Here is a 17275-nt window from a genome sequence, read left to right as displayed (position 1 = left end):
ATCGAGTATTTCAGATTATCCAAACAAAACCTGAGTGAAAACATCTCAATCGTGCACAATTGTGCTCCATTTTAAATTTTATAGAATTTATGAGCAATTTATAGACTATCTTGAAGACATACGATATAACAGATGTGAAGGCCTTTGAGATGCTAAAATGTCATACAAAATAAAAACAGGGACTTATTTAGAGAATTCCGAATGCTTACACACCAGAAGCATATTTTTCCAGGTCATGTTTAACTGCATAACTACCAAGCATAATAAAGTGGGATAAACCGTGAATAACTGTGCCTTCTGACACTTACTGAAGCTTTATATAGAAGAAAGGGAAAAACAGATTGTAAGTATACTGATAATAGTCAATAAATATTTTTATGCTGAAAGTGTAGAATGTTTTGTTAGAAGTCTGACTTACATGAAATTAAGTAATGGAATCTAATGTTTAAGGACTGTCTTTTACCTGGTGACAAACTCCTTGATACTCAGTGTATTATATGATAATTCTGTATAAGAATACAGAGAAATTTCCTTGGCTTAACTGTTGACAAAAGGGGCATGCAGACTTTGCTTGTGCTATTCCTTACCTGGAAAGAACCTGTGCATTAATCAGGCTGCTCCCTGATTTCTTATACGCTCCCTCTATACCCAAAAGTTACAAAGGTGAATGTATTTTGACTGGCCAGCAGTGTCATAAAAATTTTCTAATAAATTGCCAACACTTAGATATAGGGATAGTTCACCTGAAAATGGGAAGATGTGGCAAAATAGAGCTTAAATTCTAATATAATTTGTCGTAGCCAATTGCAGCTGTCTCCTCCATGCAAGGACAGCATCTCCACCTCGCCTGCTTCACTTAGAGGGATATATAGAGCAGCATATTAATTTATAGTTTTTTATCTTTCTTTTGATAGCCTTTTCCTACACCTTAAGAACTAGAGAGTGGGAGAAGCCTTCAAAGGTCTGTAGTCCTGTTTCCTTTCCACCAGCAAAATGGCAAGCCCGTAGAAAGTGCTCATTAAAAAATGTGTCGAAAAAAGCCTGAGCAATGATATTCATGCCAGATGTTCAAAAGAGCAACCAATTTAAGAAATGTGCCTTGGATCACATTATACTCCATAGCAGTAATTCACAATGGGGAGGGACGGAAAGACCCCTGTCTTATCACTGAGATTCATTGCTCTGGTGAGTCCCCCGTAATGATGGAAATATGTCATATTCCTCAGTTGTGCAGATAGCAAAAAAAGAGGCAGAAAACCACTGATTTATGTAAAGTTAGGAACTGGGTTAAATGTGGCTTAACATTTCTCTGTGATGGTTTCTTCTATTACAAACATGGGATATAAAAAAACCTGACAATGCTAGGAAGTAGGCAGAAGTGTCTTCAGGTCACAGGGGCTGGTTTTCTGTCCATATCCATCTGTGTTGTGTGGCAGAGGTCCTGATCTGAGGGTCCAATTTTAAGCCTTTTGATAAGGGGTCACTCTATGCAAACCTCCTAAATTATACATCTTTACAATCCCATAATACTTTACTTAAACACACAAATTACAACATGTAGGATGAGAATTATAAAGACAATTACAGAGACTGAAAACACTTTCAAGGTCATTGGGTTCATGGTCTCCTGAAGATTACAAAGAAACAAGCCAAGAAGAAATCTTTTATTTGGTTCCTAAAGCTCTCTAGAGAAAAAGTGGATCTGAAAATTCTCTTATGATTGTCAACCTTTATTTGCAATGCTAACTTCCTAAAGAGGTCTAATTTTCAAAGGAAGGCCAAGGAAAATCTTGTTTTAGAATATTTAGAACATATGTTATTTGGCAACAACCATTAGAAGGAGGCATGGAATTATGGTTTTAAGAATATTCACATTGCAGGCAACTAAAACCTCTTTCTGGTCCATCTATGAGTTAAAATGTCTTAAGGGTGATACAATTATGGGAGAGTCAGTAAAAAGTTAGTTAGCAGCTAACACTCTGGTTTTGACTTTTCTTGTTAAATTCCACTGACTTGCAGTAATTTATAATTGGTTCAGTAAAGATACCACGAATCTATCCTAAGGCATTTGGTTATGTTTAAATAAATTAAAATGCTGCATCAGTATAGATAGAAATTCTGGAACCTAGGTAAAAATTTCAGAAAGCTAAAAAAAGAAAAAAAATTCAGAAAGCTACCTTGCTGATAGCATCTATAGAATCGTGTAATTGAATCTGTTTTAGAGAGTGACGAAAATACTCGTTTACTATCCCACAAGTATTTAAAGGAGAGCCTACTGGGTGCCAGATGCCATTTCCAGCTCTGAGTGAAAGAAGGAAACCAACTCTCACCTGGCAGGAATGACACTGGGTGCTTTCTCAAGTGGTACCTCACATACTCCCACCACAAATCCTTCCAAAGTAGGTGTTATTCTATCCCCCTTGGTTACTGCAGGTCAGAGAGGTTAATGATCCGTCCAAGGTTGCAGGTTGCAGACTCAGGTAAGCAGCGTGGAAGGATAAAACAGAGACCACCAGGGCAAGCGAATTAAAAATAAAAGCTGCATCTTGTTGCCATGGGCCAATGAAGAAATGCACAGGGCAGTTCACCGAGGTGGGAAACGGGAAGGGTTCCTGGTCCAGGAGAGGAGTTCAGGGTGGTTTATGCTAAGCTAACGAGGCACTGGGGTCTAGTACTCTGGTCTGTGCATGGTTGGTTAAAACGTGCCTCCCAGATTTTTAGGCAGAACTAGGATTCTTCATTTCGGTCCAACCAACAACAGGCAGGCCCGCTGCAGGAAGGGAGGCACCGAAAGGTCACGGTCCTTGATCAGCCTCCACTGGGGGGAGGAGTGAAGAACCCAGCAGCCAGCTTCCCTATCTCCTGGGCAAGGGCTGGTGCAAGTGGAAAACTTTCCCTTTATAGCAGCAGAGGCGAGGAACTTTAAAATTCCCATATAGATAAGGGAAACATTTTTAATGTTTCGGGACTGAGGAACTGAGAGAAGTAAAAATACTGACATGAAAGTCAATGGACAAAATTCTGAAGGGAAAAAAAAAAAGTTCTCTGGAAAAAAGCTGACGGTGGCACAGGCAAGAAACTCTTCAGACAGACACAAAGAGGAACGGAAGGTGGAGGAGGAGAACATTATTATCTCACCCTCTATAGCTCCTGGCATTAAAATAATTGAATGAAATAGTGATAAGGTGTCAACACATTACCATACAACTGCTGACACGCAAGTCAAATACCCTTGCGAGCTTTATGTAAATGATGATACGAGCTGAGTTTCCTCCCCCAGCGAAATACAGTTATGATGGTAAGTACCCGGGAGAAATGATGTGGAGACTAAGTAGATTCCAAGGATTATGAAAGCCCCCAGAAACAAAAGATTTGCTAAAAGCTCTTCTGGTTTGAATCACGAACCTAACAAAGATAAAATAACTCCGGGACAGCTGAAGGACCTCTATTCTCTGCTGTCACATACAGGGTAATCTCACTAGGAGGCCAGTTTGCCTGGTCCCAGGAGGGATGGAGCCAGGCCCCCCTGAGGAGGGAACACATCCATGGTTCCTGCCTCCACGGTTTACTGTTAGTGCTGCCCTGTCACAGCTTCTTTCAAAATTCTCTCCGAATTCTGTCTTCAGAATTTTGAATGAGCTGAAGTTTCACTCGTTGGTGCAAAATGGTGGTCCCGCCACAGATGCTGGCGTTGTTGGAATTCTATCACAACTTCCTTCCTATTGTATTTTCCTATTGTAAAAATATGGCATATCCTCTTGGAAAAATGTTGTGAAGACGGTTCCATTAGATTTGATTGAATAAATACTTTCTGGAGAGTCTCTTGGGTCGCAGATGGGGTTGCCCATAGAGCTCTTAGTCTGCCATCTTTTAAAAGAATGCATTCAGAAATGATGAGATTTGACGTCATGCATATATGAACAATATGTAACAAAAATACGGAAGAGGAAGATGTAAGCTGCTGGGGGAAGTAAGGATGTGGCTGTGCAGGCCTGCAGGATGGAGCAGAGCAACAGGGCTTCAGAGAGATGATGTTCCTCCTGAAATCTGACATTTAATTTTTATACTGAGGTTTGTCATTTCCCACCTTGTCCATGTAATTCAGTTATAGCCCGATAGAGATGAACATACTTCTTAGCCCGTTTAAGTACGTCTGGCTGGGAGACACAGAGTATACTTTCTAAATGCACCTTCAGGCCATGTTCCCACCCCAAGCTCCAACTTCTTCTACCTAAAAATATGAATGTCACCATCCAGACAAGATCAAAGTCATTCTGTTGGCCTGACCTAGTATTCTGTCTTAGAGGAGACCTAAAAATAGGGAATAAAGAAATGACAAGATTTGGTTCAGAATATGGTGACAAGAGCATCAAAAATCCTTCTCCACTTTAAGACACATGGTTTTGAAATTTCCTAAGGAGAACTAATCACTGTTTAAGATAAATGTACATATAAAGGGAGCATACTATGGTGACTGCAAAAGACAGAGTCTGAAATCAGAATGCCTTGATTCAAATCCTGAGTTCACCATATTCAACTGCGTGACCTTGGGCAGGTTCCATAAAGTTCCTGGGCTAATCTAAAGAGCATTCAAGCTCTGGATCAAATGCTAATGAAGGCTCCATATTCTCTAAACTCTAAGGGGGTTAGCGAATCTTTTTTGGTAAGGGCCAGATAGTAAACATTTTAGTATCTTTGGGCCATATAATCTCTGTTACAAGGTCTCAACTCCGCTGCTGCGCCTGCAGTGTAAAAATAGCCACAGGTAACACATAAACAACGGACAAGGTGCACGGTTATATCCTTTTTTCTTAAAAGATTTTATTTATTTATTCATGAGAGACACAGAGAGAGAGAGAGAGAGAGGCAGACACAGGCAGAAGGAGAAGCAGGCTCCATTCAGGCGTCCCGACATGGGACTCAATCCCTGGACTGGGATCACGCCCTGAGCCAAAGGCAGATGCTTAACCACTGAGCCACCCGGGCATCCCACATGGTTGTATTCTAATACAACTTTATTAAAAAAAAAAAAAAAAAAAAAAAAAAAAAAAAAAAGCAGTTGGTGGATTTGGCCAGCTGGCAGAACTTTGGCAAATACCACTTAGCATCTTTGCTTTTGTTTTTCCCCTGGCAAAGTGTTAACACACAGTTGGCGGTCAAAATCTTTATCACTGTCATTACTGGGATATTGATAACTTTCTATTCCTCTAAAACTAAATACAGTAAACTTATGATTACTCAAGAATGAATATTAAAATGAATTACATAAAATATTTTGTTCATTCACACAAAGTGACAGGAATAGCAAATAAAAGGTTGTGTGCAAATCATGCGCATGATAAATATATTTTGTGTCCAATGGGGAATGAATGGGCCCCGGCCAGTTGAGAATATGGTTCTGGTAGCCTATCGACATGTGTCACCTGGTGGTATTTTGAGAACAGCTTGCACAAAGGCAATGACAATGTACTAATCCAATCCCTAGTGAAACTTTCCTCTTGTGAAATCAGTAGCAAAATATACTAGTATTTGCAGGTGGGTGTAAGCGGCCGAATAACTTGAGAACATAGCAGAGTGTGCCTCAGCCAACAATAAAAATGTTGAAAGTGGTCTCCACAGCTGTGTCCAGATTCAGCCATCTGTCAGTTTGCTTAGCAGGAAGATTTTATAAAACAATCATTTAAAAGAATCAAATACACCATGGTTAAATTATAAAATTTCACTCTCCGCTTGAGTCAGAGGGCCTGGGTTGGTTGCCCACACAAGGGCTGGCTCCTGAGATGGGCCGGAAGTGCATGGAGACAGACCCTCTGGCTCAAGCAAAGATTCCTTGACTGGGGGAAGTGACTCTTTTGGTCTCAAGGGACTTTCTTATATCTGTACCCTCCCCCTCTGTCTAGGCATCTAGACTGGATTTAAAATTTTAGCTTCTGTCACCCAGATTGTATACCTGAATTTATTATTTTTTTCTGTAATAACCTGGCTCTTCAGATTGCTTCTCCAGATTCTAACTTTGTTAATACTAAAATGTGCTCAGTTTTGCAAGCCATGCCTAACCTGTTAACTAAGTCTTACTCTTTGCCTTTTCTAAAGCCTGATTACCTGAGGTCTTTTAATAAACCGTGGCTAAGTGCCCAGCCTCACTGGTCCTACCAGTCATACCTGCGTGCTACAAGTCAGCAACACCATATGCAACATTGGTCATATGACCACCAGCAAGTGCATTAGGAGTTTAACCTCTCAAGTCACATAGACCTGGGTTCGAACACTGAAGTAACAGCAGTGTCTACGGCACAGGGTTGTTGGGAAGATTATAGGAGAAATGTAGGCTGAGGGCAGAGCACAGAGCCTGACACAGATCAAGTATGTAATGAGTGCTAGCATTTATGAATGTTATCGTCATTTCCTGAAGACATCAGGGATTTCAAAGAATGAAATTCAAGTTGTCATGGGTGTCAATCAACCCTGTAGACAGACTTATAAAAATTAAGAGGTTTGGGAAGAGGGCCCAACGCATGAACTTTCTATGAGCACTTCTCAGGCGTGTGACGTCCTAAGTACAGAAATAAAAAACGAATAGGATCCCTGCCCTCCCAGAATTTAAGGTTGGAAGCAGGACTGGACACAAAAGCTCAAAACAAAGTAGACATGGAATGCTGTGGATCATAAAGCAGAGATACTTGATCCAGATGGGATTCCAAGGGAGGATGTCTTGAGATGAGTCTTAGTGGCTAAACAGAGTTATTAGGCAGGCTAAGACCATGGACTAACGCCGGGGAAGTATGAGGTTCCCTGCCTTGGTACAGAGGTATAGGTGGCTCAAACCTATTGCAGTTTAACATGTAGCGTGGTGGGGCAATGTGAGGAGAAACTAAGTCATCAACCCTCAGAGTTCCCATTCCCCAAATCCAAGTCCCAACTCATAGGACTGTGGGTAGGTTCTTACCCCATCTCAGGCACCTAAATTCCACTGAACGTGCCTTCTGTGTCATGGAAGGTCTGGGGACCTCAGCTACAGAAATACTGACACTAACTCCCACAAATTACATAAGAATTAAATTTCTTAAAAAAAAAAAAAAGGCAATGGTCACTCATACAGCAACTACATCTGGATCTTTAGGGTTTTGAAATCCTGGGCCACTACAAAGAGCTCCTATCATGACTCCCTTTATCCTGAAATCGCATGTGATCATTTACATGTGCACGTTCCTATCCCTGATCAAGAAGATGTCAGTGTCCCAGGGAGCACGGGGAGCATTCTGCAGGTAAGGGAAAGCTGCCCTCCCTAGTTTTTGTGAGCCTTACATACAGTGTCTCCATTTTCATGAGCTACTGCATTTCCTGTGTCTTCTGTGACCAGGGACCCACTTCCTTCCAGCATATCTGCATGGGTCACAAAACAATGCACATGAGCTAGCACTCTATTCTGGGTGGGTCACTATGAGAAAACTCTTCTCAAAGAAAGTCAGAAAAGATTCTCTAAACTTAACACTTAACAGGGTGAGGCAGAGACTTCCAGCCGGTCACCGAACTCATTCCTCCTTCTTACTGGGTACCTTAGCCAAAGGCATTTCCTAGGGGACAGAAAATGGAAGTGATGCGTGCCATGCCTAGCCCATAAAAATCTCCCACAAATCATCCTCCCTGCCCTCTGGTTATTCAGGGATTGCAAGTATGCATGGCTGGGGTGACCCTGGAAGCCACATGTGCAGAGCTGGGGAGCTGCTGGTCCTCTGGGTCCCTTATGACTGCATGGAGTAGAGTAGCATGGATCTTTCCTCCCCACCTCTAATCCCCATGACCTGAAACCCAATTACCACGAAGTAAGTGAGAAGTGCATTTCAACCAGGCTACCAGGCTTAGGTCACTGAAATTTTAGTTTGTTATAGCAGCTATCCTATTTTAACCAATTCATCTGGCTAAGTATATCTGTGGCATTCTGCTTTCTTTCCCTTTAAAATAACCAACCAACCAACCAACCAAACAACCAACCAAACACAGTACTACAGAAAATTGTTCCATGGTTACTAGCACTATGGGACCTTCCCCTAATAGAAATCTGTTTTTTGTTAATCCCAAGACTAATAATCACATAATTTAATCAGAGTCAGCAAAAAATAGATTTTTATAAAGGATTGGCTTCTAATATAAGTCAAGAAAGCTGGCCTGGGACAAAAAGAAGAAAATAAAAACAATCACCAGAATATGTCTGCCTTGCTTAAAGCAAGAAGCCTCTATTTAGTTTCCAATACTTATTCTCAAGACAGAATGCTGGCCATGTTTCTAGATCTTTCAACTTTTTGGAAAGGCTTGGGAGATCCAAAATTTATGTGAAATTTTTCAGTTTTTACACTTTGCAAGCTCAATAAAAAAAAAAAAATCCAGACGCACCCCTTCCCCACCCACCTGATGAAATATGACTTTTAAAGTGACAGAGAATCTACCTTTCAGACACGTACCCCAAATCATTAAGGGTTGACATCAGATACTTTCTCTGAGACCTCAGAACCATCTCTGATGAGAAAGAAAAACTCCAGCTCGAGAGCAAGACTCTAAAAACTTAAGAAACCAAATGTGGGAATTCAGATTAGAGTATTCACAATCCTGGAGTGTGAAACCTCCTGAGCCCAAGAGGTGCTGGGCCTTGTCTGAAGAAATTGAGAGAGAAGAATCTAGCCGACTGTGATGTTCCACTCAGCAGCAGCTCTGTAGGAAGTCAAACCTAGTACCCAGGCAATAGTAAGGGCCAAGAATCCAAGAGTGAGCAAGAGAACACCAACTTTTAATTAGCCACTCACACTTTCTGTCACGACCAGCCCTGATTTAAGCTCGATGAGTTTGTCTGTGGAGAGGGCAAGCCCTGCTTCCTTAATGCTGTCCTTGAACCAGCAGCCATGGTTCAGGAGATCTCAGTGTTGACTCACTGTAATCTGTAATCTGTGAAACCTCCTAACATGGACAACAGATCCTCTCTTACAGATCCAGAGTCCTTATAGGAGTTCCCAGGCCCCAAACTCAGAATTGGGCATTTCCCAAGTCAAATTTCAAGAGCAGAGGAAACTGCTAGATGTCCCAGAGTCTACTTCAAGGAAAGGATGGCCTTCTTCTGATAAATTCAAAATGACATTTGGAAAACTGTTTTTTTTTTTAATTAAAAAAATTATTCATGAGAGACACAGAGAGAGAGGCAGAGACATAGGCAGAGGGAGAAGCAAGCTTCTCATGGGGACCCTGATGTGGGACTTGATCTCAGGACCCTGGGATCACAACCTAAGCCAAAGGCCAGATGCTCAACCACTGAGCCACCCAGGTGCCCTGAAAGGTGTTGTTTTAATCACCTGATTGAACCTGAGTTTTGCCAAGGATGGTACAGGATCTGGTAAACGTATCACTTTTCTCTGGACAGAGACTTAATCTCCACTTCAGTACTTTTTAGCAGTGTGTGTCTACTCTACTGTACTGTGGGAGGGTCAAGTGAAATATGTATAGAAAGCACTTAAGTACAGTGCCTAATTCATAGGGTACCCCAAACAATAGCTTCTGCTATCATTATGAAGAATGAAAACCATATAATGGTGAGTGATTTAGGTAGAGGTTGTTTAAAGTGGGCACCAGTGACTGTTGTAAACATAATACACACTCCACAAATGTTTATTTAATATAAAAGCAATCGTAATTAAGCCTAAGCTTTAAAAAGCAGGAAGCTAACAGTTTCTGTTTCCTATCCTGGGGCTAGAGGGATGGTTCCATGAAATGTGAGCCATCGGCTATATTGTACATTCACCCTGATTTTATTCGTGATGCTAATATGAAGGGAGCTCATCGCAAAAAAACATGAAAAGCTACACAGTATCTGCAACGAGCCCCATTGACCAAAAGTGCACCAATGAACATTTACTAATGAGGGTAATTAAACATGACTTGATAACCACCAAAAGCCCTGCTGTGGCAGTGAAGCAGATAAAGAAGAAACTTCGCCCTCTGAAAAGAGAGCAGACATTATACTAAAAGTGTCTGTCCAACAGTCAACAGATGCTCCTATTCAGAAAGCATCTAATGCTAGCTTCAAATATGGGACCAACTTGGGGCCCAACAACTTAACCCAGAGCACAGTATCTTCATGCACTGAGAAGAGTCTACTATACACAAGACAAAAAATACAGGTGTGTTGTTGTTTTTCTTTTTGTAGGCTTCTGAGCTATTTTGTTAAAGAAATTAGCAACCTGTATCCTGGCACAGAACTAAGACAGCAAGAGATGCTAATCAATGGCCTTGAAGATAAGAACTACCCTTGGAAAGGATTGCTTTGCTTTGTTTTCTTTCTAATCAGTTAGCTCCTTAAGGAGGATACACTCTCTTGGCAGGAAAAATAGGAATGCTGGCTAAGCCAGCCTGTGGCTAGGTTTTACAGCCTTCCCAGCATAGCTGCCTTTGCCTGTCACTACAGTTCCTATCTGGCTTCACCAACTGCCTCAACTACCCTCTGCGACCTGCCCATCCTTTGAAAAAGCTGCTGATTCTTTGGGATTGTCCAGCGGAGACATCAAGCAGGCCACCGCCTGATTATGACAAGCCACGCCTGCCTTGTAAGGCACAGTCTCCATCCACATCTAGAGGTAACACACATGCTCCATAAAATACTGCCTATGTGTAATAAAAATCAGCTATAACTTGTCTAAAATGTAACATGGCAGCAATCCCATTTCCTAAGCCTACTCTTGTAGAGAGATAATATCTTCCCCCCAAAACTAATAAAAATGTATAAATCATATTCTGTTGCCAAAAAGGCTTAATGCATGCTACAGAGAAATAAGTCATGGGAATGAAAGAACAGATGGAATACAGTCAGTGGTATTGTCACAGTGTCATATGCTAACAGGCGGTAGCCACACTTGTGAGCATTATAACCTAATGGATAGACTTGTTGAATCACTAGGTTGTATACCTACCTAATGGATAGACTTGTTGAATCACTAGGTTGTATACCTGACACCAATGTAACATTGTGTGTCAACTATACTCAGAAAAAAAAAAAAAAGAAATAGACTTTCTAACAGAGTCACATGTGAATTATGGAAAATAGAAATAGAATGTATTTCACAAAGCTGAACTTCTCAGGAATGGACCATAATTTTAAGATTTAAAGCAGTAATATCTTGTTTAGGAAATGGGAAAGTGGAGTTTCTGGATGGCTCAGTCAGTGAAGTGTCTGCCTTCAGCTCAGGTCACAATACTGGGGTCCTGGAATTGAGCCCCACATGGGGCTCCCTGCTCCACGGAGAGCCTGCTTCTTCTTTCCCTCTGCTGCTCCCCCTAACTTGTGAGTGGTCTCTCAAATAAAAAATATATATATTTAAAAAAAAAAGAAAATGGAAAAGTATTTGGATTAAATTCACTTAAAAAGTAAGAGTATTAAATAAAAGGTTTAGTTTTTTGTTTTTTTTTTTAAGAAAATAAAAGTAAATGAGAAATTCCACCAAAAACTTTGATCCAAATCTTGGTGAATTCAGTTGGAGGATTTATACAAACAGACAGGAAGACATTGTAAAGTGATAGCAATGAAAACAAGTGGTACCAGCCCAAGAAGAGGGAGGCAGAGCAAGCAGTCCAGCACAGGGTCAGGAAGCCAGCCCATACACCCACACACACAGAGCCACCTGCCTTATGACAAGTGGACCTCTGCAGTGCAGTGGAGAAGGGCTATCTTTTTAGTAAACACTGTTGGGCATCAGGGAAGAAAACAAAAAAGAACTCTGATAAATATCTTATAGCAAATGAATAATCCATTAGAGACAGATCACAGACTTAACATGATAGGTAAAATAATAAAGCTTTGAGAAGACAACATGAAGTGTTTTGGTTTTCTTTTCTTCTTTTCTTTTCTTTTCTTTTTTTTTAGGAGGAGAATTCATTACTTCAGAGCAAAGTTTTCTTAAATGGGACATAAGTGTATTTCCTAATAGAATAAAATTGCTATACTGGGGCAGCACGGGTGGCTCAGTGGTTTGGCACCGCCTTTGGCCCAGGGCCTGATCCTGGAGACCCAGGATCGAGTCCCGTGTCGGGCTCCCTGCATGAAGCCTGCTTCTCCCCCTGCCTGTGTCTCTGCCTCTCTCTCTCTCTCTGTGTCTTTCACGAATAAATAAATAAAATCTTTAAAAAAATTGCTATATTGGGCTTCATTAAAATTAAAAAAAAAAAACCTTTGCTCATCATAAGACACAATTAAGAGAATAAAAAAGTAAGCTATGAGATAGGAGAAGATATTGACAATATGTTTATCTGACAAATAAATGATATCCATACTATACAAGGACCTCCTACATATCAATAAGATAAGGGCAGACAACTGTAATAGAAAAGTAGACAAAAGGCTGAACAGAAACCTCACAAAGGTATCAAAATGGTAAGTAAGTCAGTAGGAACATCTTGATTAAATCATACTGAGATATATGCCACCAGAGGGGCTAAACTTTGAGGACTAGAACAAGCCAAGTGCTAGTGAGGATGTAGGGCCATTGAAACTCTCATGCCCCACTATGGTGAAGGGAGATGTCAATTGGTACAATTACTGGAAAACTAGCAGGTTGGTGTTAAAACTGCACACAGATACATTCTAGGATGGAGAAGTTCAATCCCTATGCACATACCAACAGAAATGCACCAACATACACACACAAGAATGTTCACAGCAGTTGTATTCATAATAATTCAACTGCATGAACTCAGTCCAAGTATAGTAGAATGGATGAATAAAATGTGGTTAATTCCTACAACAGAATACTTCTTAGCAACTATAAAAATGAACTACTTCTGTATATAGCACGGATGAATCTTACAGATATAAGTCTGAGTAAAGGAAGCCAGACACAAAAAGTACCTACTGTATGATATCCATTTACATAACGAAATCTAAAACCCAGTTATAAAAAAAAAAAAACCAGTTATGCTGTTCTGTGGTGATAGAAATAAAAAAAATACTAGTTACTTTTGGCAGAGGGCATACTTCCTGGCAGGGGATACAAGGAAGACTCCCAGGGTGCAGGAAATGCTCTTGTTGACATGCATGGTGGTTACACTCTTAAACCTTGTAGGAAGCCTTCGGTTTCTGGTTGGGATATAGAGTCACGAGACTATTATTCACATGCTAGTATTAGCAAACAAGCCAGTTAAGTTACCAAATCACAGATTTTTGAAGCCATAATTCAGAACATAATGAGGCTACCTGAATAAATATAAAGAAGCTAATAAGCTCCAAGAGAAATAAGACCCATAGCTGCTTTGATCTCTGGAGGAGGAGAGAATGGAAGAACAAAGGAATCTGCCATTAAGAAGGTCCAGGCTTCCAGTTACAGAATGAATAAGTTATGGGAAGAAAAGGCACAGTACAGGGAATACAGTCAATGACATTGTAATATTGTTGTATGATGACAGATGGTTGCTACACTTGTGATAAGCATGGTGTAACATAAAGACTTGTTGAATCATTATGTTGCACACCTGAAACTAATATAACATTGTACATCAACCATACTTCAATAAAAAAGGGAACACTAAAGCCAATAAATAAAATATTTTTAGAAACTTTATCTGGACCAAAAAAAAAAAGAGGTAGAGGGGAAGGAGCATAAGGATAACTCACCCAGACTTGCAAAGAAATTTTAGTGGCTATGCATGGACAAACCTCATGGATTTGCGTCTTGAGGGAGTGTATACCCTCCATCAACTCTTTCCCACAACCCCCTATCTGCTCCTTAAGGGAGTGCACCAAAGGGCCAAAGACCTGGCATGCTAAGGAGGAAGTCTGGATTTAATAATTTCTAAAGAGTTAGTGGGAGTGTGAAGCCAGAGACAGGACACTCATTAGGATGCTATTGGAGGACAATGATGATTCTGATCTAAGTTAAGGCAGTGGCCTTGGTGATGCAATAAGCAAATTGATTTCATAAAAACACTTTAGGTAGAGACAAATCCTTGGTATAGCATACTCACACTGCATATTTTATTCTGCTATTATGAGGTAAGCCATAGAATAAATAAAAAGCCAATTATTTAATTTTGTCACAATTTTCTCTTTTTTTAAGATGTATTATCTGAGAGAGTGTGAGAGTACACACAATGGGATAGGGGCAGAGGGAGGGAGAGAGAGACAGAGAGAGTCTTAAGCAAACTCCTGCTGAGCACAAGGCCCGATGCAGGGCTTGATCTCATGATCCTGAGATCATAAGCTAAATCAAAATCAAGAGTCGGACGCCCAACTAACTGAGCCACTCAAGAGTCCCCAATTTTTTTGCAATTTTCTATAATGAGAACTGCAACTGGAAATCATGACAGAGAATCCAAGATGGACAGAGGCTTTTAATTTAGATGAACATGGCATTGCAGAACCAAGAGGCTAGCTACCAAAAGATAAAATAGGAAAATCGGTACTAAATAAAGAAATTAGACACAGAGAACAATATAGAGAAAGTTTCAGAAAAATCTTTGGACTATTGGGGAAGTTTCCAATAGGAAACAAAACATTCCTATCTAAAAGCTTACCTGGGGCAAAGGAAACTTCAGAGCTCAGTAAAAGAAGAGGATGAACATTTATAACGATGATTTTAATAAATCTTAGAGTAGTAAGTAAGTTTGACTTATTTGATCTCAAGAACCAATCTAAGTGGATAAAGTCAATAAAGGAAGTCAGTCTTTCCTAAAATAGCTACAACAATAGAATCTCATTAAACACTTTCTCAAAGAGACTGGCGGGGAGAAGGGAGAAAGATAGATCAGGTGACTCTAAGTGCCCTCCGTCAGACTCCCAGATGTTGAGAATGTTCTTGGTTCTTGCCCCTGGGGCTCCAATTCTAGCAGCGTCCAGTTATGACTTTTGGCCTTCCAGTTATTACCATTTTTACTGGAGCTTCATAGAATTGGGTTTAAATTTCTGCCTAGAAAATTATGCACAATGTCATGAAAAATAAAATACCAAAAGTAGAAGATTTATGAGATAATGTGATCAATATACGTTTGCTGATCTTGAACATAGCTCAGGAGAGTGAAAGGATAGATTAATTAAGGATTAAGCCAAACATGAATTTTAATATCCAAAGACATTTATAAGCAAGAAACCCTGGGGCATATTTATAGAGCCACTTTAATTAGTCAGTATTCGAAGCAGCTTTACACGTGAGTCAAGTTTTCAACATATTTTAATAAGCATCTCTTCTAAATGCGAGAGCTGAGGTACTATAAACCAAGCATGGAATCTGGAATCCGAAAAGGTGGACCTCAGTTCTGGCTCTGCCAGTTACAAGCTCTGAGAGCTAATCACTTAACTTGCTACAAATGGAAAATGGGAAACTAATGAGTTGCCACAAAGATTAAACACAACAATGGACGTGAATGTGCTTTGTAAAACAAAAAGTGACATAGGGGTGCCTGGGTGGTGTAGTTGGTTGGGCTCCGACTTTTAGTTTCCGCTCTGATCTGATTGTAGGGTCATGAAATTGAGCCCCACAACTTGCTCAGCTCAGAGTCTGCTTTAGATGCTTTCTCTCCTCTCTCTGCCTCTCTCCCCACTTGCAGTTGCCTGCTCTAAATAAATAAATAAATATGTTAAAACAAACAAACAAACAAAAAAGCAAAACAAACCACCCCAAAAGTGATGTACTATTTCCTCAAATGAATAGAGAAAGGGAAAAGAAAATATATTCATGAAAATTTGTTTTTATTCAAGTAAACAGCCTCATCACTAATGTCCACATATATACTTAAGACAGAGTACATCTAAATTTACTGATAATGATACAAGACCCAAGAATTCTGGCTTCTTTTTTTGACTATTGCCCCAAAGTTTGTATTTGTAAGTGGAAATAACATAATTACCAAAGTACCTAAAATACAGTCACCTGTCATGGAGACTTCTTATAGATTACGTTAGTATCTTCCAGGTAATTACAAGAGGTACTATATATCAGGATAGAGTTAGTTTAGGCTGTGATGTCAGACAGATCTGGATTCAAACCCTGTGTCTACCACTGCCTACTTTATGAGAATCCAATCATCTTTAGCTCTGTTTTCTATCAAAAGGGGAGACAATCACAGTATAATATCACAGGTTTCAAAGATTTAAGAGATAACAGCATTTATTGCACTTAGCAATATCTACAATTTTCTCTTGAGCACATTAAGGTGTCCCACATAATGAACATCTCTCATCCTTGAATATGTATGCAGCTCCTCATGTACATTGATACAGAAACTTATGTTATTTTATAGCCAGACAGGAACTTCGACACTAATGAGTCAGGCATCACAAAAGACTCCATGGATACAAAGACGAACTAGGTATTGTCTCTAATTTCGAATACTCCTCAAAGAACTTAACACTTGTGAAGGCAGATATTTGTTGGTTCTGCCTACTTCTGTAATCTTCAGTGATAAAATAGTGTATGAGATATTGAATTTGCTTGGTAAACATTTGTAGAATGAATTATCTAGTGCTTTTCCTGTGTACATATGTGTGTGTGTGTGTGTACGTATAAATATATATATATATATAAACCCCATCGTAGAAACTAATTTTAGTTATATTTTAGATATCCAATGAAGAAAAACTCTGAAGAAAAATATTTTTATTAGCATCATTATAATGGAAGCTGGGTTTAAATACTAGCTCTTTGAAACAATGTTAATGATTTTCTTACAAAATAAGTACAATGACATTTGGCACTTTGAAAAAAAAAATCAAGAAATGTGCAGCACACCTAGGGAAGACTTCCCTCTAAATATTTGATAATATGATAAACAGAAAACGTGAGACCATTTCCTTACTTACTGTGTGTATTATCTGTCCTACCACTTGGATTACATGATCACAAAATTTCACCTTAAAGGTTTAAAATATAGCTCACCTGGTCTTCTTCTCCTCCACCTTCTTCATCATATTTTAAAATATTATCTCTTACATCATCTTCTGGATCAATTAAAAGTTGCTTGGCCTGGCGTTCTTTATCTCGGCGTTTCATCCATACCACAAACATCAGAACGAGGACTGAGTAGAAAAAGAAAAAAAAAAAAACCCATAGTGTCATAATTTTAAAAATATGACCTTTCCAATCACAGCTTTTAACACTAATAACATACTTATATAGGTCAAGAGCTTGTAAGGCACCTTCCAGTCTGTTAGCTCTTTCTGGCCTGCTGTGAAAAGATAGAAGACCAAGCTGGCCTGGAGCACAGGACATGGAGGCTGAAACCCTGGATTCCAGAACCTGGTGCCCTGTGGACT

General features: G+C 39.8%; 1 protein-coding gene across 1 annotated transcript in view; it reads right to left on the bottom strand.

Annotated features, from left to right (window-relative positions):
- Window positions 1–17275, bottom strand: part of CDH2 (cadherin 2) — a 213886-nt gene that overhangs the window by 15056 nt on the left and 181555 nt on the right. Inside the window, exon 14 of the mRNA XM_025429252.3 lies at window positions 16899–17038. Coding sequence (XP_025285037.1) covers window positions 16899–17038 — 140 coding nt within the window. The remainder of the gene's footprint in view (window positions 1–16898; window positions 17039–17275) is intronic.

This window comes from Canis lupus, chromosome 7 (assembly GCF_003254725.2).
Source record: "Canis lupus dingo isolate Sandy chromosome 7, ASM325472v2, whole genome shotgun sequence".
NCBI lineage: Eukaryota > Metazoa > Chordata > Mammalia > Carnivora > Canidae > Canis > Canis lupus.
The sequence above is the reverse complement of the archived record's forward strand: the minus strand, read 5'-3'. Positions and strand labels throughout refer to the sequence as shown.